At 50.9% G+C, this 22,113-nt stretch overlaps 1 protein-coding gene and 1 long non-coding RNA gene across 3 annotated transcripts in view; one reads left to right on the forward strand and one right to left on the reverse strand.

Moving 5' to 3' along the window:
- Window positions 1-1,588: 1,588 nt before the first annotated feature.
- The window catches only part of LHFPL4 (LHFPL tetraspan subfamily member 4), a 64,534-nt gene continuing 44,009 nt past the window's right edge, over window positions 1,589-22,113 (reverse strand). The window contains exons 2-4 of one of the 2 annotated variants that reach the window (XM_054033506.1): window positions 12,362-12,598; window positions 9,059-9,075; window positions 1,589-4,618 (exon numbers count right to left, since the gene is read on the reverse strand). In XM_054033506.1, coding sequence (XP_053889481.1) covers window positions 4,610-4,618; window positions 9,059-9,075; window positions 12,362-12,598 — 263 coding nt within the window. In that variant the 3' untranslated portion in view covers window positions 1,589-4,609. Of the gene's footprint in view, window positions 4,619-8,899; window positions 9,076-12,361; window positions 12,599-22,113 lie in introns of those variants that run through there. The other variant, XM_054033505.1, reaches the window with a different exon arrangement.
- On the forward strand, window positions 4,757-10,909 carry LOC128840046 (uncharacterized). The gene is made up of 3 exons (XR_008445595.1): window positions 4,757-5,081; window positions 5,933-6,029; window positions 10,828-10,909. It is a non-coding gene; the product is annotated as an uncharacterized LOC128840046 (long non-coding RNA).

Raw genomic sequence — 22,113 nt, forward strand, 5'->3', positions numbered from 1 at the left:
TGAAGAACTACTTCCTTTTATTTGTTTTAAACCTGCTGTCCATTAATTTCATTTGGTGACCCCCCTAGTTTTTATATGATGGGAACAAGTAAATAACTTTGAATTGTTCCTTGTCCCAAGCAATGGGACTCCCGCTGCTTCCCAGGGATGGCAAGCCCTCGCTCTGGAACATCTGATGGGCAGCAAGACTCGCCTGATAACAAGCCTGAAGCTCCCCCTTTCTGAAGCTCCGCCTGTTGTTCCCACTGCCAGTCCTGCAGTGTCTGGGCCATGCTTCCCTATCCTGGGGGAGGGGCAGGGCAGAACATGCGCCTTTGGCGCCGCAGTAAATTGAGCCTCCGAGTGTGTCCCTTCCTTCACCCTCTGGCCCTCGCTGTGCCAGCAGGGAAGCACCGGGACACCACCCATCCATGGCCCTCCTTCGCCAGCCCTTGCACAGCCACACTGAGGAAGGAGAGCCTTGGGATCTGCATACCAGTTACCTCTCATCAGCATATTCCCCTCCTCCCCAATTAGATCAGCAGATTTAGGGCCTTTAATCTTTCTTATGAATCAGACCCTCCATGCACATCTGGATCGCTGGCTGCCCTGATGTCTGTGTGTCTGTGGTGATGTGGGCCCTAGGATGGAACACAGCATTCTAGGGGATAGCTGCTATGGAGCCTTGACCGAGGGGCTGTCACCTCTCTGCTCCATGACACCTCCGCACAAGCAGCCTAAATCATGGCTTTGGGGTTTTTTCCTACCATATTACATTGTAAGCTCCTCTTCAGATTTTCCTGTGCAATTGCCCCAGTCTCTTTCAGCATTACTGCCATGTGGGCAGGGGACTGGACTCGATGACCTCTCGAGGTCCCTTCCAGTCCTATAATCTATGAATCTATGAATACTGCTTTCCAGCTCTCTCTTTGACTCAGGGCCGGCTCCAGGCACCAGCCCACCAAGCATGTGCTTGGAGGGGGGGGCGGCGCGGCGGGGCCCCGGCCGGGCTCTCCACCCTCCTCCCGGCGCTCTGGCCGCCGGGGGCTCTCCGCCCTCCCCCCGGCACTCTGGCCGCCGGGGAGAGCGGAGAGCCCCAGCCGGGCTCTCCACCCTGCTCCCGGCGCTCTGGCTACCGGGGGCTCTCTGCCCTCCCCCCAGCACTCTGGCCACCGGGGAGAGCGGAGAGCCCCAGCCGGGCTCTCCGCCCTGCTCCCGGTGCTCTGGCCGGTCGGGGATTGCGGGCCCGCGGCCGGGCTTGGCGCCCTCCCGTGCCGCACTGTGGGGGGGGCCTAAGGCGGCAAAAAAGCCAGAGCCGGCCCCGCTTTGACTGAATAACTGCTTCCAATTATTTTCCCCCAGATGTATTAGCTGCATTCTTACAGACTGCTTCTTGCTCTGTTGCAACCTGCCCATATTTCTATCCTTTCCATATTCCTTCGTATTAGTTCTTTGCCCTTGTTGATCTTTGCAACTCCTCCCAAGTTAGTACGCTCGCCTCTGAATTTAATATAGGAGTTCTTTGTCAATAATCTCAGATTCATACCAGTCCCTTGCTGGGCACTGCCCCTCATTAAACATATTGCCAGTCTCACGCCACACCACAGGGTTCCGATCCAATCCAGTTTGAATTATATTTTCCAGTACGGTTTTGTGAAACACTGTATCAAACGTTGTACTAAAATACAGATATATTACAGCTACTGTATTCCCTTCTCCACTTCAATCAACAAAACCAATCACATTTGTCTGACACGAGCTGTAATTTGTATCCCCCATATGCAGAATCCGCTAGGTCAGTGGTTCCCAAACTGCTCTGTGGAGAACTGTCTGGTTGCTGGGTGTTGGCACCATCTCCTTGTTTCTAGCAGCTAAATTGCTTTAAAAGAAATTTATAAATTCACCCAGTATTTTCCTGTTGACTTCTCCGCATAAGCAGTAGCAGTCATTGCTACAACAATGTTATGCTGATTGTGAACGGAAGGGGAGAAGGTGCTGGAGGTGGTGCTTACGAGGAGCGTGTCAATAAGAGACCTGTGAGCTGTAGCCCCTGCTTTAGATATTTGCGGGTTTGTGTTTGTGTATTTTTCTTAATATTTGCTATTATTTTAGTGGAACAGAGGTTAGACTTGTTGGATAGGAACTGCCAGGATTGCACTCATCCTGTCAGAAAATTCACTGCTACATTTGCTTTTCTTCTATTCTCCACACCTTCTGATTTCACCGGGATTTTTCAGAAAAATTCTCAGTGGTTCAGTAAGGGAATCAACTAATTCCCTTAGTGCCCAGGGCTGCAACCCAGCCAGAATGGCTGGCTTTGTATGTGTTTGCCTCTCCCCAGCATCCCCTTAACTGCCTCTTATTCAATGTATATTTACAAAGTCTTTGTTGCTTCCTAGTTGCCCAAATCTCTTCCCTTCTCATTGCAGAGCGAGCTTTCAGAGAGCAGTAAAATAGGCCTGACCCCTGGGGTCACCAGGACTCCACCACCAACCTGCTTTCCGCCTGGAGCTGCTTCCCCTGGTGGGTTTGTGAAAGCTCCTTTGGTAGCATCAACTTACTTTGATTTCTTCTCTTCCCTGCAGAATCTGCATATCCCTGTTTGGTTCCTTCCTTCTCTTCATAACAACAGCTGCCCCAACCATGACCCTGATTTCAGTGCCGTCAGCTCCCTTGTGCCTCTACCCTGCCCCAGTGAAATACCAGCTTCTCGCTCTGCTCCCCATCTCAGGCAAGCTGCCTCTCTGTTAATAACGGGCTCTTTCCCCTTGACATTTCTCTCTCTTTCACACCCCCCACCCCACCCCCTCATGTGCCCTGTCCGGCTGCTTCTAGCTGCAAGGGTACTTGGATGTTTCCCCTTCCTACTCCACCTTCAGGCGGTGGCTGAAGAGACCATCTCATGGTTGCCTCCAGCTTTGCATTCATACTTTCAGTGCTAGTGCTTAGAACTTTATTGCATTGCCAAGGACTGCATGCTTTCTGGTGCTGTTGGCTTATAAAGCCTGTGCCCATGGGACTATGAGGAACACAAGAAACCTGACACACTGACCTGGCCAGCAAACCCAGATCCCTAGCCAGTGGGATTTGGTGTGGGGCGGGGGTGTGTGTGAGAGGGCCTCTCGCTCTGCTCCAGCTAGATGGTGTGATGTGGGCACATTGGTCTCGCAGTGTGTGGCTAAGGGTTAGCTCTAGTCTGGGGAGCTGTTGAGGGTGCTGCTGTCACTATGGTTACTCTGGGTGACTTTCCTTCCATTTCTCAGCCCTCAGCTCTGCCCGTGGGATGGTGGATTCTATGATGGGACAGGAAATGGCACCATTCCCTGCAAGGGGCACTGCCTTTCAGGGCTCCTAGCTTGGAGGCTTCGAGAAAGTCAGCCTGGGAGGGATTCGTGTCTCTTTGGGCATGGGGAATCCCTGCTGCATTCTGCCTCTCCTGACACTTGGCCACAGACCGTTCAGGCACTCAGCCCTCTGCAGCCTGGAGCTGGAGCCTGTGAGGGGCAGGGCTCCTGCAGCCGAGGGGGTTCCGGGAGAGACCCCCTCCCTCTGTTCCATTGCCCCCTCCTCCAAGGCTGGCCCTAAGAGAGAGATGCCAAGTTGCAGCTTCGCTTATGCCAGTGGAGATAAAAGCACCATATATGTTGCGATGGTATTTGGCACCAGCCTGAGACAGAATCAGAGGGGGGAGGGCCCCGGAGAGGGAACAGACCCAGCAACAGGGGAGGAAAGACTCCCATCCCCACCCCAGGTGTGGTTTGCATTTCCAGTTGCTCCACCTTACAAGGGGCCTGGCTCAGGTTTACATTCAGTGCTTGAAGTGAGCCAGATGTCTCGGCAGCCGCACAGGCTGGGCCAAGCAGTGAGGGCCACTCGCAGTAGAGGGAGCGGGGGGGGGGGGGGGGACAGGCCTTCTATCCCTACAGTCTGGGATGGGGAGGGAGCGTCAGTCTGCAGCCCCTCCCGCCATCCCAGGCAGGATGGAGGTAAAGTACAAAGTCACGGTGGCTGGAATCCCCAGGGGACTCAGAGTCACTTTACCCTGTTCAGAGAAGATTCATTTACACATAAAAGTATGAAACGTTCCAGTCTCAGGTGCTGGGTTTCCCCAACAGCAGAGTGCAGAAAAGCTGAGCTGTACAAAACAGGGCAGGGGAGGGTTCCTGGCCGAGTCTGCAGTCCTGGGGGCGTCCCAGACAGACTGTGGCTTGCGCCAGCTGCATAAGGAAATGATATGGAGGAAACTCATCTGGAAGCGTTCTCCGGAGGGAGCATGGAAATTCCAGAGGTTCTTGGGAATGTAGAAATCTGTTAAAAACTCTGTCTTTTTCCTTGAAACAAAACTGCAGTTTGTTGCTCCTCTTGAAGCAGGTTCAGGGGGATTTGGCATCAAATTCCCTCCATCTACAACCCCCGAGCAGGGGGAGGGAGCCAAAGCTGGTGAGTCGCATGAAATGGATGGGCCGTCATGGACACAGGGCAAGGTTGGCAAATCCCCAGAGAGGTTGGCAGATTCTGAGGCTTCGGGTTGACGTTATGGAACCATCGGCAGCAGAAAGAAGGCAGGATAGAGAGAGAGCGTCTGAGCCAGGTACCAGTGAGATAAGGGCCCTGCTGCATGTTCTCTACATTATATCCTCTGTGGAGAGAACACAGAGAATCAGCATGTGCCAGGCCACAACACCTACAGCACCAGAGCCCCGCACGGCAGTGCCAGCACCCCGAGGGGGTTGACGTAACAAATCGTAACAATCAAAGCAGCCGGGCAGGGGGACACTGGGACCAGCTTCCTTGCGTGCCTGCAGACCCAGCAACTTCCCAGGGAAGGAAGGGCAGTTTGTGGCAGTTCCTGTATTTCTGGTACCTCTTTAGGGCCCCGTGCAGCCCCTGTGTGGAACTGGCCCCCGTTTCGCCCACCTGCATTTCTAACGTACTTGTCACTGGCCCTATGATCGTTTCCCAGCTCTTCCGCTGGCCAACTGGAAATTAACCCTTGGAGAGGACGTGTGGAGATCTCAAAGTCACGGAGGGGCCCAGGAGCTTCCTAGGATCCTTATCCAAGCGATACCCAGAAACTCCCGGCACAGGGAGGGCATTGCAAGGTGACGGGCAAATTGGGAGAGAATCTCGGCCAGCACATCAGTGACCGTCCCTGCCTGAGCCGCTGTTGAGCAGGGCACACAGACCCCATCCCCCTCCAGCAGCGGGGAGTTGAGGACACTCTGCTGGGGCCGGGTCAGTTCTCACCTGCTGTGGGGGAAAGCGGCTCCTGGCAGGTGAGGTGAGTTACACCGGGACTGCTGCTGTGCAGCCCTCTCTGACCTGGGGTCAGCAGAAGCTTGTTACTTTTATGGGTATAACTGTGTAGCTCTAAGCGACAGTCATCCTTAAAGGCCCGAGGGGATACGCTGCGCCACTCCTGCTCTGCAAAGAGGCCCTGCCCCAGGCCTGCTGCATTCTCAGCCTGGCTCCTTCCTCACACCTTGGGGGGCCCAGTACAGCAGCATGTGACACCATCACAACTCAGCCCCACTGCTTGCCAGTGTGACACCCGGATGCAGCCCTTTCACGCAGTGTCAGGCCCTTGCTGCCTCTGACCCACCCCATACGAAGTCCCCTCCCTTCCAGCTTCTCTCACCTGCTGTCAGGACAGCTGGGAGGGAAGGGTGGGCATTCGCCTCCACCTGTGAGTGCTGGAGGCTCTCCACACACCCCCGTGTGCTGTCAGGCTGGGATGGACTAACCCTTTCTGTTGTCCCACAGCCCACCCTACTTAGACAGGAAACACAACCTCTGCCAAAGCTTGCCTGAAAACTGTAAGCATATGCCAAATGCATTGGATGTAACACCCCGGGGAGGTAAGGGGGCCCACTGGTACGGACACACGTAAGAATAGCACATACTTAATTGTCTTTCTCTGACTCATCCTTCCCATGTTGCTTGTTGTCTTTAGACTGAGAGCTCATCGGGACAGTGACTGTCTCTACATCCCGGGTCTGCACCAGCCAGAGTGACACGGCCCCACCACCACCTCAAGAGTGAGGCCCCAGGTAACCCCTCCCAGTACACATACCCCTCCAGCACCCCCAAATACTTCTCCCAGTGCACACCCCCCTCCGGCACCCCCCATGTACCCCCTCCAGCACCCCCAAATACTCCTCCCAGTGCGCCCCCCCCCCGGCACCCCCATGTACCCCCTCCAGCACCCCCCAATACTCCTCCCAGTGCGCACCCCCCCATGTACCCCCTCCAGCACCCCCAAATACTCCTCCCAGTGCGCACCCCCCCGGCACCCCCATGTACCCACGCCAGCACCCCCCAATACTCCTCCCAGTATGCACCTCCCCTCCAACACCCCCCCCATGTACCCCCTCCAGCAACCCCAAATACTCCTCCCAGTGCGCACCCCCCCGGCACCCCCATGTACCCTCTCCAGCACCCCCAAATACTCCTCCCAGTGCACACCCCCCTCCGGCACCCCCCATGTACCTCCTCCAGCACCCCCAAATACTCCTCCGAGTGCGCACCCCCCCGGCACCCCCATGTACCCACGCCAGCACCCCCCAATACTCCTCCCAGTGCGCACCCCCCCATGTACCCCCTCCAGCACCCCAAATACTCCTCCCAGTGCGCACCCCCCCATGTACCCCCTCCAGCACCCCAAATACTCCTCCCAGTGCGCACCCCCCCAAGTACCCCCTCCAGCACCCCCCAATACTCCTCCCAGTGCACACTCCTCCGGCACCCCCATGTACCCCCTCCAGCACCCCAAATACTCCTCCCAGTGCGCACCCCCCTATGTACCCCCTCCAGCACCCCCCAATACTCCTCCCAGTGCACACTCCCCCGGCACCCCCATGTACCCGCTCCAGCACCCCCAAATACTCCTCCCAGTACACACATCGCTCCAGCACCCCCATGTACCCCCTCCAGCACCCCCAAATACTCCTCCCAGTACACATACCCCTCTGGCACCCCCCATGTACCCGCTCCAGCACCCCCAAATACTCCTCCCAGTGCGCACTCCTCCGGCACCCCCATGTACCCCCTCCAGCACCCCCAAATACTCCTCCCAGTGCGCACCCCCCCGGCACCCCCCATGTACCCGCTCCAGCACCCCCAAATACTCCTCCCAGTACACACATCGCTCCAGCACCCCCATGTACCCCCTCCAGCACCCCCAAATACTCCTCCCAGTACGCACCTCCCCTCCAACACCCCCCCCATGTACCCCCTCCAGCAACCCCAAATACTCCTCCCAGTATGCACACCCCTCCAGCACCCTTCAGGTACCCCCTCCAGCACTTCCCAGTACATACAAACCCCTTCAGCATCCCCCAGTTGTACCCCCTCTCCAGCTCTCCTTCTGGCAATGGCCTCATTTTGGGAACCTGAAATATGGTAACCCTATGTACAGCACCCAGCACCACAAGGCCTTGATCCTGGCTGGGCCCCTCGGTGCTCCTGGGATATAAATAGTGAATGGAGTCCTGTGTGGTCCTGTCCTGTCATGTCATGGCAAGATATTCATTCATTAGACCAGTCAGAGTGTGAGGAGCACAGCTGGAGCAAGGCATTAGCTTCAGACAGGCTGTGGAGTGGTTCAGAACAGCAACCCCTTCAGGCCTCTTACTGACAGAGAAGGGACAGGCATGAAGGGCCTCCACCCCGCCACTAATGGGGACATGTCAGAACTAGCCACATCTCCCCTCAGACTAATGCGATTGGACAGAACTGAACCAGCCCAACCCTTTCCCGCTCCCCACACGCACTGACTCGGGGGTGACCGCTCTTGGGAATTAATTGAGTTGCTCAATTTTGAACCTGCAGGAAGAGCTCTTGTTATGACGTGAATATCTCCGTTCCCCCAATTTTCAGGGTTGGTTACATATGCAGAGCTCTGGTTGACAGAGACCTTCTTCACCACAGCCCTGCCGTTATGTCAGGTCCTATGTGAGTACAAAGGAACAGGGGATCCTGGGGAAGTGGGAGACAGAGTGTCAAGGGGATCAGGGAAGAGCTGCTGCTACATACAAGGGAGGTCCCAAGGCGGTGTAGGGAAGAAGGGGATGTAGTTGGAGCTGTGGGAGGGAAGCAGTAATTCTCCAAGTTCTCCCCCAGCAGCAGGTGGTCTCGGGGCAGTGGGAGCGAAGGATAAAGAAAATAAAAATGAAGTATTCTCAGCAATTTGCGCAATTAATTATAATTAGTCATTTTTAAAATTTAGATAATGTTTTGGAGAGATTATTGGATGATTACATACTGGATCAAATTACATATAAAGGATGGAACGCTTTTAAAAAAATTGAAATGCATTGAAGGTGGGAACTGATTATTTTTAAAAAGTCCAGGATTCTAAACCAAATTACCGCACTCAGAATGGGTTGTGAAGTTAGGCCAGACTGTGGCCTAAACCAGCAAATCTGTTTAGTCTTAAAGCCTCAGTCTTGAACTTAGTGCATAGTGTCCATCTAGCTTAGGGTCCGTGTGGCAGCTCATCGGTTCTGAGATGGGTGCAGGAAATTTCCAAGAGAATCTCATGGTTCTTTGTGCCTGATTTCTGAAGGCACTGGTGATCGGGCAGGAGAGTGCAGTGGGACGGGTCAGGGAGTCAAGACAGTAGTTAGGAAATGGATGGTAGTTCCCCACCTCACAGGTGAGGAGAGAGTGAGTGGACTCCCATCTGAGCAGCCAAGGAGTGGTAGGCATGTCTGGGGGCATTAAAGGTTGTCTTTTCAGCCGGACATTTTCTCACACACACACAAGGGAGGAGCAGAAGGGAGTTGAGATGTCAAGAAAGGCTAAATATGATTTGATTTAAAAAAAAAAAAAGAGAGAGAGAGACTTACGATTTGGGGGCTAATCTCAACATCTTTGGGGTTGACTCAGGATTTTTGATCCTGTAAGGTTATTAGTACTGCTACGGGGACAGAACAGAACCAGGCCCAATGCCCCCCACACATGCAGACAGAACAGAAGTAGTCCCAACACCCTTCTTCTCCCTGCCCCCCAGCACACACACTAACTGGACAGGAGGGAACCAGGCCTGGTGGACCACGCTACAACACACAGAACTTACCGCAGTGCCAACAAAATCTGTGAAAAATATAAAAAAAGAGAGAGAGAGAGAGAGAGTTAGGAGTCTGCTCTGGATCCGACTCAGCCTCTGCTTCCTCCTGGCTGCACGGCCAGAGGGTGTAAGGGGTTCCTGTGGCACATCTCCAAGCTCTCTGGGGCTGCTCTGAGTTTAAATTCATGACTCATTAGTCTACATCCTATTGATCTGGTCTTGGTTTAGATGCAGTGGGTCCAATACTGCGTGGTTCTACTGTCTCCTACGCCTCCCCTCCCGATGATTTGGCTGATTTGCACCAATGTAACTGGGAGGGGAATGTAGCTCCCTGGATGGAACGGTCAATACACCACAGAAGCACATATAGTCTGATCCCTATTAAGCAGAGTGCACCTGCTTAAACATGCGTGCACAGAGCCTGTAGCCAGAGCCCTCCATGCTATATGCAGATATTTGTATGCACACACCTCTGGCCATTGACAGATTGCTATATGCACAGTAACACACACAACTCTCCAACCCAGGTCTGCAGAGCCCTATCCCCAACTGAGGCACAAGGGGAATCTGGTCTCATTTGTTCCTATGTTTCCCTCAGACTGTTCCCATTGAGCTTCAGCCCGGCCCTGGACGGACCCTCGTCTCTGGGCTGGTGTTTTTCAGTCTCTGTGACAATAGAAAAGTATGGGGCAAATTTCAGGATCTGTTTTTCTCTGTCAGAGGGAAAACTATTTCTGACATCAAAGAGCTTCTCTGCTCCTGAGGGGAGACCCGTGTTACAGCTGAAAGGGCCCCGTCGCTGTTGTGCCAGGAGGAAGGGAGCAAGTCTGTGGTCAGAGTATTGACCTACTGGGTAGTTCCCAGATTTTCAGACAGCGAGGGCACGAGTACAGTTAAACAAACTCAGCCATGATCTAGTTAAAAAATCCCTAATGGGACTGGTATTTATGTATCTGGCTTTGTCCATAATGAACAGCATCTGTAGCTAGTATCTCAGGGCATCATAAAACAGCACCACGTCAAACAGCACCACTCCTAGGGAGAATGGGTATTCAAAGAACTCACTCGAGTTCCACTAGCGCTCCCAGAAAGAGGATGAGGCAAGAATCAGAGATGAATGTGGGATCTATGAAGCTACTCCTGTGTGGCAGCTCACTTCTAGGAGTTTGCCTAGCATTGTGGATAGAGGCATGTTGCACACACACAGCTGCATGAACTCACACACAAGCACTGAGTGAGAAGTCCTACATATATTTCGAAACCCCTTTAAGCAGATTTCCTGCCTTTTACAGTTACAAGAAACATGGCTTCTCTGAACTATTCCTTGTTTGATGTGGATCCGTCCTACCATCAAACATTTTTGTGAATTTCTGTAACTTATTATTGTAGAGACTCTGATTTGATCCCAAGAAAAACCTGGCTGTGCACCATCTGCAAAGGGCAGCCTGGTGCCTGATGGCAGCACAGCTCGCTGGGCAGTTTGAAGCTCGAAGAGCTCCTGTTCCCATACAGAAGCGTGGGCCGAGCATTCAGAGGCTGCATGCAGAGTGGCCCTGGAACAGATGGGGGTCAGTCAGAGGGGAGGGGACAGGGATTCAGTCAGACCGAGGCTCCCACCCACCCTAATGCACCTGTGCTCAGAGCCTCTTCCCTTGGCTTCCATCTAGCCATGCCCACTGTAACTCTAGGGTTAATCCAAACAGATGGTGCAAACTCCAAGGCCAGTAGATTGACTGTGATTAATTACATTTCTCTTCTGGCCTTTGTTCAAATTTCAGTGATGCCAAGGACGGGAGACACCGTAACCAGCTGAGCAAAGCACAGACAGAATCAAGAGGGCACAGAGAGGAGGACGGGTGCCACAAATGAGAGAATGAGCGAGATTGTTCCTGCACCAGTTATGGGAGGTATACAAACCCTCCTGCTCCAGGGAAGGGACCAGCCTCTGACTGAGGAGTTAGGAAGAAACTTCCCCTATGAGCAGGATATGCTCTAACTGCCCATTCAGGGGCTATCACGCCTTCCTTGGCAGCCGCTGGGCCTGGCTGCTCTCAGCAATAGGAGACTGGGCTACATGGACCTGTGAGGACTGCTCCCACCTGGCCATTCCAGTATTCCATATGGAAACTGCACTGGCTAATCCGATTGGCTGGGGGACCGAGCCACGCACCAATCTGATCGCGGGCTGGGTGGCCGTTCTTCAAAAATAAACAAATATTCAGCCAATCACAAATCAGATTTTATTTTTAGAAATGCTATGATTATGGATAAACTGGAATCTGACTGGCTGAAGCACCCTATAAAAATGTACCCTAAATCAATCCAAATGCAGTAGGGACATTAGCCTTTTGGTGTCATTGGACTCTGATCTTGGCATGGACCAGCAGAGAATTTTGTACTCTTACAGCACAAGGGACACCTTCCCTTGGGAACACATTATGCTCCGTTGACGCTCCTGCCACAGTGACTCAGAGGGAAGCTGGTTTGGGAGTAATGCTAACTGTGCCCTGTCTGTGACAGAAAGTCATTAAACCCCCTTCCTGCCTCCGGGGGTCTGAGGCCACTTTCCTGCTCTGAACAGTGGCTGACCTCCTTGTCACAGACCCAACTGAATGCCTAGAGCTGGAACCTGCCTGGCGGCTGCCCCCAACAGATAGGACTGGCTGGGGGACTCTGTTAGGGTTAATTGGGAATGTCCCGCTTGCCCTGACCTTGGTAGAACCGTTTGGAAGCCTGTCCCCTGGAGCAGGTTCTTGTGCTGGCTGGAAAGCCTAGGGCCTGTAAAATATTTATCAGGTTTTACTGTGCTCCACAGAGTGGCTCAGTGTCCTTCACTGCTCTCCTCTCCTCCCCAGCTGACCCTATTTATAGTGTTAAATGTGGGCAGGTCGGGACCTGGCTCCAGGAAAACCACAGAGAGAGAGAACAGGAATGTGTGTAATGTGTGAAGGTTCTGCTTGCATATGGCTCTGCACAGACCCTGGCAGCTCCTTGCACAGGGGCTACTTGCACCCCCAGCAGGAGGGAACTGGCACCAACGCATATATCTGGCCAGAGACTTGGGCTTATTTTTCAGGCTTCAGCACTTTTGGTGGCACCATGGCTGTGAAAGAGATGCTGACTAGATGAGAAGAGGAACAGAGATACAGCACAGTCTGGAGAGGGTGGAGCTGGAGTTCTTAAGTCCTACCACTATCTGGATTCATGTAGGCAGGGAGAGGGGCTGGAAAGGGCTCAGCCAGGAGAGAAACCTTTGCTATGTCCTGTTGTGGAGGGATGGGAGCTGCAGCTAGGGGCAGGAGTGGTTCTTACCTTTGTTCTCTGTCTTGAGCTCCTCATGAAGCAGGTCATTTTGCCGGTTGCCAAGGACAAAGGCCAGGAAGGAGAGGATGAGGGCGTTGAGGATGCCGATAATGGCAAGGATGTAGGCCCAGCGCACAGAACAATCGCCCAACGAGTACTTCCCTGTCTTCTCCCCGCACATGTCCCTGACAGTCTCTGCATCCCAGCCATCTGGAAAGATCATACAGCCCAGCACCAGGCAGAGTGCTGGACAAGGAAAGAGGGAGACAGGGATGGGAGGGGGAGAGGAGGGTGGGGCAGGAGAGAGAGAACAGAAAGTTGATAATAGCAGGCGCTTCAATCCAGCAGACAAGAATATAACGAGATCCAACAGCTGGAAGTTGAAGCTAGATACCCTCAGACTTGAAATCACTTTTTTTTCTTTTTTTTTAAACAATGAGAATAATTAACCACTGAACAACTCACCAAGGGAAGTGGTGGATTCTCCAGCAATGGCAATTTTCAAATCAAGATGGGATTTTTTTTCTTAAAAGATACAATGTAGTTCAAGCCCAGCTATTGGACTTGAAGCAGGAATTCATTCAGGGCAGTCCTCTGGCCAGTATTATGCAGAAGGTCAGATTAGATGTTCACAAGCATCCTCTGGCCTTAAAATCTATGCATCTCAACACTCTTCGACTATTAGCAAACAGCTGTGAAACTGGCTAGTAAAGTGTCTCATCCCCGTCTAGTGGGTGATCCACATAGATGGTATCAGCCTGCAGCTGCTACCCCTTACTCCATTAGCCCAAGTGGTAGGGGATGTGCTACGGATCGAAAGGTTCCAACCCTGCTGATGACCCCTGTGGGAGTCAATAGGGTTCTACATGATGGGATTTCTGGGTGTATATTTTTAGTTTGCTTTCCTAAAAACCTAGGAAATTATACTTTAAAAATTATATTAAAACAATGCTATTGTGGTTGCAAAGTCAAGCACTCAAAAGTTAGAAATGCCAGAGGTAAGGTTTTCTGTCCAACCTTAATTTGGCCCCTTGTGCATATGCTTTATGATACAGTCTTTAATCACAGGACCTTTGCCTCATTCAGTGCAGAGGATGGCCCGTGGTCACTGAAGTGCTAGCCAATATCTCTTTATCATTCTTATTCAATTCATTACTAAATCAGCAGGTCCAGATAACTTGCAATCAGGTGTTTTAAAAGAGCTGGCTGGACTGTTAATGTTGATTTTCAATTAGTCTTGGAACACTGGGTAAATCCCAGAGGAAAGCGAATGTAGTACCAATATTTAAAAAGGGCAAAAAGGATGAGCAGGGTAATGGATTATTTCTGTCAGCCTGAAATCAATCTCTGGCAAGATCAAAATGGAGAGGCTGATACGGGACTGAATTAATAAAGAATTAAAGGAAGGTGATATAACTAATGCCAGTCAACATGGCTTTATGAAAAACATCCTGTCAAACTTACTTGATATCTCTTTTTAGTAAGATGACAAGTTTGGTTGATAAAGTGTCAATGTAACAAACTTAGACTGCTGTAAGGCGTTTGACTTGGTACCACACAACATTTTGATTAAAAAAATCTAGAACAATAGAGAAGTAACATGGCACGTATTAAATGGATTAAAAGCTTGCTAACTGATAGGTTTTAACTGCAAGCAAGGAATGATCATTACGGCTACGTTTTAGTCACTGTTGTTTTTAGTAAAAGTCATGGACAGGTCACGGACAATAAACAACAATTCACGGCCCGTGACCCGTCCATGACTTGTACTATATACCCCAACTAAAACTTGGGTGCTCTGGGGCAAGGGGTGACCCGGGACCCCAGCTGGTGCTGGTGGGAGTGGAGGGGGCTGTCCTAGGAATTATTTTGTGGACGTTCTATGGTCTGTGTTATACAGGACATCAGGCTGCCGCTAGGTCATCACAATGGTCCCTTCTGGCCTTGGAATCTAAGAATGTGTGGCCTCAGGCCTTATTTACTCCCCACTATTTAAACACTGCATTGAATATGGAATGACTGATTTCCTCATTGACATTTCTATGGTGCTTCTCAGCATAGGATCTGAGACCTTCACATATTTGAATGAATGTATAATCCCAAGTTGCCCAGGAGGTGGGGCGGTATTGGCCCAAAGATTAAGGACCCAATTATCAAGTATCGACTGAGTTAGGCTGCCCAATTTGAGATGGCTGGACTTGATTTTTCAGACTACTTAGCGTTATGTGTAGCACTTCATAGATTAGAGCGGCACTCCCAGTGACTTCAGGTGCAGCTGAGCGCTCAGCACTTCTGCCAATCAGGTTTCAGGGGCCTCAAGTTTAGTCCCCCAGAAAATGAATCGTATGTAATCAGTGGCCACCTGTGGAGAGTTTGTTAGCAATAGTTAGAGCTGGCTCCTGAGTTGAAGCAGGAAGATTTCCTAGCACTTCCCTAGCTCCTGTTTGCTGGTCAGTATCTGGAACAGGTGGCTCCCTGATGGTGGTGATGGTTTGGATGAAACTGAGGTGACTTTACTCTGGATTTCTGGCTTTGGGTGTTCTCTCTGAATCTGCTTCCAGAGTTTAGGCTTGATCTGGCTATCTAGTAATTTATCTAGTCCCGTCACCAACATATCTGAGTATCACTGAGATGAGGAGAGGGGCAGAGTGGCCTGTACCTTCACCTGTTACCAGCTCAATGCATTCTGTTAGGTTGCTTTTCATCCCTCGTTTGCACACTGTGTAAGAGCTGGCAGTTTGCTGGGCTGTCAAGGACCCTGCCACACCTACCTACCCTGGGAGAAGAGAGAGGAGCAGGGCTGACCAGATGGATTTTAAAATTGCAGTTGAAATGCTTGTGAATCAGGCACAGACAGATTTGAGAGTCACCAGTTCTTTCCTTAGAGGAGAAGTGTTGGAGGACATACACAGCTGTGAGAGATTCTAGAAGGAGGATGTAAATGTCCCAGCCTGGGCAGAGGAGGGAAGCAATTTCTGATTCTGGACTGACCAGGAATGAAAGCAAAGGGAGGTAGGGGACCCCTAAGTTCAGTTTCTGAGGAGTACCTTGCACTAGGCTTCACCCATCACAGATGCAAAAAGAAGGTGCAGGAAGGATGAGCTATCACAGGCGGACCTCCGTAGGGTATCATTCCAGGTGCCTGGCAAAAGGGAATTCTCCTCCCATATACGTAATGTATAAAAAGAGAGCTCCCTGTGACTTCAGCTGTGAGTGCTCAGTACTTCTGAAAATCAGAGCCCAGGGTCTCACGTTGGGCTCCCAGAAAATGAGGAACACGCAATTAAACTTTTCACTAAGTGACTTGTGAAGCAACACACAGGCAGCCTGTGGCAGAGGCAGGGATAGATTGCAATTCTTCAGGGTGGCATTCATCTGCTTAAGCTACAAGTCCATTCTTTTTCATCCTGCCATCCCCTGCCTCATTCACTACACACCTTCTGACATCTGGAACGAATGAGGCAGGGGCCCTACAAACATCTAAGCCTGGCTTCGTGAGAAGGAGTTGAATTCACAGACTTGGTAAGGCTGAGCTGCTCACAGCACTTCAGTCTACAGCCAGCGGACGTGACAGAGAAGTGCTCAGAGTGAAATGCGAGTGTGAGGGACCTGTGAGGGCTGTGAAGGGAACTGGCAGGACTGGGGGAGAGGCTGGGAGAAGCAGTCAGCCTAATGCGGGGCAGTGCTAGACTCCGGTTGATGAGGTGCCCATGCTGCACCTTGCACCAAGCCACTGCAGAAATGTCCGCAGTCACTTTAGGCTCTTGTGTTAGTGCAGAGAGTCTCAAACTGGGGGGTCACGAGCTGTCAGCCTCCACCCTAAACCCTGCTTTGCCTCCAGCATTTATAATGGTGTTAAAGATGTAAAAAAGGGTTTTTAATTTATAAGGGGGGTAGCATTCAGAGGCTTGCTGTGTGAAAGGGGTCACCAGTACAAAAGTTTGAGAACCACTGTGTTAATGTATGTTTTTAATTGGCCTCAATTTGTGACTGTGATCTAGCAATGCTCTTCTTCTCCCTTCAGGCTTTTACACGGCTGCCCTGGGATCCAAGCTTCCTGCAGGGTTGGGAGCAGCATCAATCTTTGTGGTTCTTTCCCGGGAAGGAGAGCCGCTATGTGAGTATTTAATGTTTGGGAGAAAGAGGTGTTGTCAGAGCCTGGGAGGGAACCAGAGTGTCCCACCCTAACTCTGGCTTTCAAGCCTCTTCCCTATCTGTAAAATGGGGTGATGATCCTGACCCCTGCTGGGATGATGATGGCTAATTAATGTTTATAAAACTCTGTGGTGCTTAAAAGTGCCTCAATAGAAAATTAGACTGAGCTCTCCATTACCAGCATGAAGGGAGGTGCTAGGGTGGGGGAGGAGGACAGATGATTGTTACGATTCGGGGTAACTGCACCTGTATTCCCCTTCACCATGGGCACCCACTCTAGGTTCCCAGCTCCCAGCTGTTGGGCGGAGACTTGTGTCTCACTCACCCCGACCAGGGATTTTTAAGGGTACACAGCTCCCTGCCTTCCAGTGTGATATCCACAGCGAGACAGACTGCAGGGGCTGGTCTCTTTAGGCACTTCGCTTTCTCTCCAAGGACTATGACCAGTGTATTTCCAGCAGTTACAAGTTCTCACACAGCTTCTTCTAAGCAAGAACATTTATTCTTGGGATAAAAGCGGTACAGGAAAAAAAACGTATTAAAGAAATAAAAGAACCTGCCCACGTACTAAAAAGCTTACCAGAGGTCCCCCCCAACTCCAACCTAAGGCTCTAGAAGGGTTTAGTCCTTCAAACCCCACAAATGGATTTTCCCCATGGTTACATGTTCATCCATCTTAGATCCAGAACCAGAACAGAGACTGGGCAGATAAGCCATCTCTTTATACCATTTGGGCTTCTGATCTTGGCCTCCTGTAACAGGTAATCAGCAGACTACGGCCCTCTCCCCAGGGCATAGCTTCAAAGGGCTGTGTTTTTCCATAACTGGAGTTGGGGAATTTGCATTAGCCTCTCCCTAGGAATTTGCCTGGAAAGCCACTTAAAGACTACTTATCCCAAAAGTCCATACTTTTCTGGCATATTTTTAATATAGTCTTTTGAACTCCCAGGTGTTACAGCAATTTTCTGCAATGTCCTTGAATCTGTCACAGTGGTGACTGGGTAGCACACAAGGTGAGAGCTGATGGGGGCAGAAGGGAAATCCATTGTCTGCACTGGGGTGAGTTGCAGGGGCATTGGCCGCAGGTCTGTGCTCTGCTTGCTGCTGGGGGAGAATCTGGCATGCTCCTCGAGGAGTATTTTGCCTGACTCTGTGCACGTACCTGTATGGCACTGTCTGCACAGGTTTTCTAAGGCCCAGGGTACCTGTTGGCCTGTGTGTATCTCTAGCCCATCCTATGCTCTCTGGGTGAGTAAGGGTATGTCTACGCTGCAATGTGGGCTCAGGCTTGAGCCCAAAGCCCCTTTCCATCTACACACAATTTTGTCTGAGTCAGGCCAGTAAATTGCCCAGGCCCTAGGACCCAGCAAGAGCGTGGGTGGGTTTGAGCCCAACTCTGTGACGTGGGTCCAAACTCCATTGTTTTGCTGTGTGGTCTCAGCTGGGTCTCCCAGACTTATGGCCTGAGAGGCTGCCAGTGCTATGTCACAATTCTGTGGGGAATTGTCCTTTCAATCCCAAGACTAGCCAATCAAACCAGCGGAGTTGCTTCTGTTTCCTGGGAGTCAAGTACAGCTGTTTGGGGTTGAAACCTTACATTTATTTATTCTGATCACTGAGCTGCAAACAGTGAACTTTCTTGTGGGTTTGCAGTGGTCACTGACAAGAAGTCATCGGTTGCCAAGCACACTGCTCCCTGGTCACATGATCACAGCCAGCTTTTTTGGTAAAACTGGTGCCAGGTGAGCAAAACATTCGACTTCAGTAAGAGTTCCAAGAATGATCATGCGTACCCAGAAATACTGAAGAAGCTGGCAATGTTGGGGATTCACTGGACTGGAGACCTGGTCAACCGGGATGGCAACTTTCTCAGCCCCAGGTCCAGTCTAGGACTGGAGAAGAGCCAGCAGATGCCTGATCAGGCTAGCAAATGACTCTGGTGCTCACACCAATCTGCAAGGAGGCTTTAATGCCAGAGCAGCTGCAGTGCATCCTTGATCCGTACCTAGAGAAGCTATTTGATGAGCCCCTGGAGGAGCAACCCGCCATGGTGCTGACAGCGACATAGCCCTGGACCCTGGTAAGTTTCTGGATTCATTTTGTGGTTGTTAATATAGGGGGATGGGAAGTATTTCTGTTTTATGACCCAATGCAAAATGTATTGCAAGCTGTGGGTAGCAGCGTGTATACACGGAGGGCAGATTGCATGCTTGCTCCTTGGCATTACATGACCACCACACGGAGCTCAGAAGAGACTGGGAAGCACAAACAGTGAAACAAACATTTCACATTCAATTTTTACTTGATACTCACACATGCCTCCAGAGATGTCTGTGCCAAGGTGTTAAGAGTAAGAACCTTATAAGGCCTTCCCTTTTAGTATGCTGCTCTGTACAAATCAGCCACACCACAGCATAACAAACTGTCTGTAAACAGTAAACTGCATAGGGGTGATGGAGGGCAGGTACAACGTAGTGCATGTGTGACAAAACCAATATCCAACATACAGTTGGGGGGTTGTTTGCACACTAGAAAGTGTACTGGGAGATGCGGCTGGGGAATGGCTGTGTAGTTCTTTGAGTGTTTGTGTTATCACGTGTGCTTGCATGTAGTCCATAGGTAGATGTAGTCAGAGCAGGTTGTATGGGAGGCAACAAGGAGTCTGGTGGCACCTTAAAGACTAACAGATTTATTTGGGCATAAGCTTTCGTGAGTAAAAACCTCACATCTTCGGATGCATAGAGTGAAAGATGTGAGGTTTTTACTCACGAAAGCTTATGCCCAAATAAATCTGTTAGTCTTTAAGGTGCCACCAGACTCCTTGTTGTTTTTGTAGATACAGACTAACACGGCTACCCCCTGATATGGGAGGCAGTAATCCATGTGGACACTAATGCAGCATCCTGTTGATTCCCCCAGGAATTTTGACCCAGTCTCAGGGGTTGAAAGCTGCAAACTTTTCCTGTAGTAGAAACTCCAGATAGATAGTCACAGTTTGTGTAAGGGTATATTTTTCTGGGCCCATCTCTGTAGGACACCCGCCCACTCCACTTGGAGATGTACTGCTCAGTCACCATCAACTTGAAAACCCCTATGCCATACATGGCTGGCTTTCCACCAGCAGCTTGGAATAGAATGTCCCTTTGCTATTCAAGAAACTCCAAGATTGTTATGTCCTCCAGAATCTGGAATGCCTGAAAGGATAGAGAAAGCTTAGGTAGTAAACCACAGGCCCCCTCCCCATAGCATTTGTAAATTTTATCTTGTGTTCACTCTTTTAACTTTGATTAACTCGGTTGTGTTCATGGAGCTTCTGGGCACCGAAGCATTCCTCTAACAATATACTGAATCAGAGTTTTATAAAGTATCATTTTTGGCCTTGAAATTCCACAGGCCCTTTTCTCAGTGAAGGCACTGAACCTTATTTGAAGTACTGAGACGATTGGAAAACTGTTCCCAGGAAATAGTTATCAGTGGTTTACTGTCAAAGGACATATCGAGTGGTGTCCCGCAGGGATCAATCCTGGTCTGGTTCTCTTCACTTTCTTCATCAATGATTTAGATAATGGCATAGAGAGTACACTTATAAAGTTTGTGGATGTTACCAAGCTGGGAGGGGTTGCAAGTGCTTTGGAGGATAGGATTAAAATTCAAAATGATCTAGACAAACTGGAGAAATGGTCTGAAGTAAATAGGATGAAATTTAATAAGGACAAATGCCAAGTGCTCCACTTAAGAAGGAACAATCTGTTGCCCACATACAGAATGGGAAATGACTGCCTAGGAAGGAGTCCTGCGGAAAGGGATCTGGGGTTATAGTGGATCGCAAGCTAAATAGGAGTCAACAGTGTAACACTTGCAAAAAAAGCGAACATCATTCTGGGCTGTGTCAGCAGGAGTTGTAAGCAAGACACAAGAAGTAATTCTTCCACTCTATTCAGTACTGATTAATCCTCAACTGGGGAATTATGTCCAGTTCTGGGCACCGCATTTCAGGAAAGATGTGGATTAATTGGAGAAAGTCCAAAGGAGAGCAGTAAAAATTATTTAAGGTCTAGAAAACCTGATCTATGAGGAAAGATTGAAAAAAATGGGTTTGTTTAGTCTGGAAAAGAGAAGATTGAGGAGAACATCAATTTTCGAGTGCATAAAAGATTGTTACAAGGAGGAGGGTGAAAAAATTGTTCTGCTTAACCTCTGAGGCTAGGACAAAAAGCAATAGGCTTAAATTGCAGCAAGGGAGGTTTAGGTTGGATATTATAGGGTTACCATTTGTCCGGATTCCCCCGGACATGTCCGGCTTTTTTGAGTTAAAAATAGCGTCCGGGGGAAATTTGTAAATGTCCGGACTTCCCCCCCCATGCAGAGCGCGTGCAGCTGACGGGGCAGCCGGACGGATCCTGTCACTCGCACGGGGCTCCGGCAGCCAGAGAGAGCCCCTCCTCCGCTTCCCCCTCCTCTCCCCTGCAGCTGGAGATCACTCCCCTCCTCTCGCTCTCTCCCTTTCCCGGCGATCTGCATTTGCAGATCGCCGGCTGGCCGTTCGCCTCAGGCCTCCGGCAGTCTGGAGCTCCTCCCCTGCTCCCCTTCCCCTGCTGCCCAGCGCACCGCTCCGCAGCACTCTGTTCTGAGTGGCATGGTAAGGGGGCCAGAGGTTCGGAGAAGGGGCAGGGAGGTTCTGGAGGGGGCAGTCAAGAGACAGGGAGCAGGGTTGGATGGGTCGGGAGTTCGGGGGGGGTCTGTCTGGGGATGGGGGTATAGATAAGGTTTTGGGCAGTCAGGGTACAGGTAGGGGGTAGAGTCCTAGGGGGGCAGTTAGGGCGGGGGGGGTGTTTCAGGAGGGGGTAGTTAGGGGACAAGGAACAGGGAGGCTTAGGTAGGGGGTGGGGTTCTGGAGGGCAGTTAGCAGGGGTCCCAGGAGGGGGCAGTCAGGGGACAAGGAGCAGGGGGTGTTGGGGGTTCTGAGGGGTGCAGTCGGGGTGGGAAGTGGGAGGGAGTGGATGGGGGCAGGGCGGGGCTAGAGTGGGGCTCCCCCCCTCCCCCAGTGTCCTCTTTTTTGATTGTGGAAATATGGTAACCCTAGGATATTAGGAAAAAACTTCCTAACTGTCAAAGTGGCTAAGCACTGGAACAAATTGCCTAGGGAGGTTGTAGAATCTTGTCATTGGAGGATTTAAGAACAAGTTAGACAAACACCTGTCAGGAATGGTCTAGTTACTACTTAGTTCTGCCTTGAGTGCAGGGGACTGGACTAGATGAGGTCCCTTCCAGTTCTACACTGCTACGATTTGATGTCTGCTTTCAGCCTGGCAGACCCTTGTGCAGCTTAGCCATACTTCAGCAGGACCCTGGGATTTTGAACCGTCAGAGAGCAGTCCAAGAGGATGTGTTTCCGTGATGAAAGTATGGTGGACGTTCTAGACAGGGCAAACAAGCAGGTGCAGTACCCACACGAAAGGATTCATGGCAAGGGGAAAGGCACAGCCAGGTTGCAGAGCCTGAGGACAGAATTGCAGTGCATGAGAAGAGGCTGGCAGTGAAGTTTGTGGAACAGGAATGTTGCTTGAGGCAGAAAGAGAGAGTGCTCCAGAAAGACCCGTTTAAGA

This window comes from Malaclemys terrapin, chromosome 7 (genome assembly GCF_027887155.1).
Source record: "Malaclemys terrapin pileata isolate rMalTer1 chromosome 7, rMalTer1.hap1, whole genome shotgun sequence".
NCBI lineage: Eukaryota > Metazoa > Chordata > Testudines > Emydidae > Malaclemys > Malaclemys terrapin.